We start from the raw sequence: 707 nt of genomic DNA on the forward strand, positions 1-707 counted from the left end.
AATAATCCAATTTGCAATGCCCACAGCATAAACTCGCAATGCATTTCTTACCATGTACTTCTGGATGACTCCGTGGGCGAGGTGCTGGGGCACCGGGCGCCAGTGCAGCGTGAGGGCGTAGAAGCCATCGCCCACCTGCGCCGCCCACCACCGGGACAGCACCGCCCACCCCGATGGCACTGAAACAAAACAAGTCTACGTGATTCAAAACTCACATCTGAATTACTGTCACCTCCTGCATTCCCAGAAATATAAACTTTATACATATTTCCCGCTTCAAGAGCCTCCTCACCATCCTGGGGCGAAGTGTAGGCCTGGAGGTTCGAAGGGACGCCGAGGACGCCCTTGTAGTGAGGCACCAGGAAGAGCCAGTAGGAAGTGTAGGGCTGCAGGCCGTCCAACACCATGCTCGTGACCTGCGCTGAGGCGTGACCCAGCACTCGCAAATTCGAGCACTGTGGGTCCGGTTCCTCCTTCGTCGTGGTGTTGGCGAAGGAGGAACTGTCGCTGGGGTCGTCTGGAAAGGGAACGAAGCTGTGATTTTCCCTTTTAGCTGCGGGGTATGGAGGACTGGTGGCGATTCTTTTCCCTCTCTGTGCAGCATATAGGCCTAAGTTCTTTGCAGACGTGATATCAATGCCCTCTCCATGCAGCATATACCTTCACAGCAGACAAGATATCAATTCCCTAAAGCCAATATCTCAGAA

General features: G+C 53.9%; 1 protein-coding gene across 1 annotated transcript in view; it reads right to left on the reverse strand.

Annotated features, from left to right (window-relative positions):
• The window catches only part of LOC119589226, a gene marked incomplete at its 5' end in the record, with an annotated part of 73,080 nt that overhangs the window by 8,761 nt on the left and 63,612 nt on the right, over positions 1-707 (reverse strand). The window contains 2 exon segments of the mRNA XM_037937831.1: positions 52-179; positions 293-517. Coding sequence (XP_037793759.1) covers positions 52-179; positions 293-517 — 353 coding nt within the window.

This window comes from Penaeus monodon, chromosome 25 (assembly GCF_015228065.2).
Source record: "Penaeus monodon isolate SGIC_2016 chromosome 25, NSTDA_Pmon_1, whole genome shotgun sequence".
NCBI classification, from domain to species: domain Eukaryota; kingdom Metazoa; phylum Arthropoda; class Malacostraca; order Decapoda; family Penaeidae; genus Penaeus; species Penaeus monodon.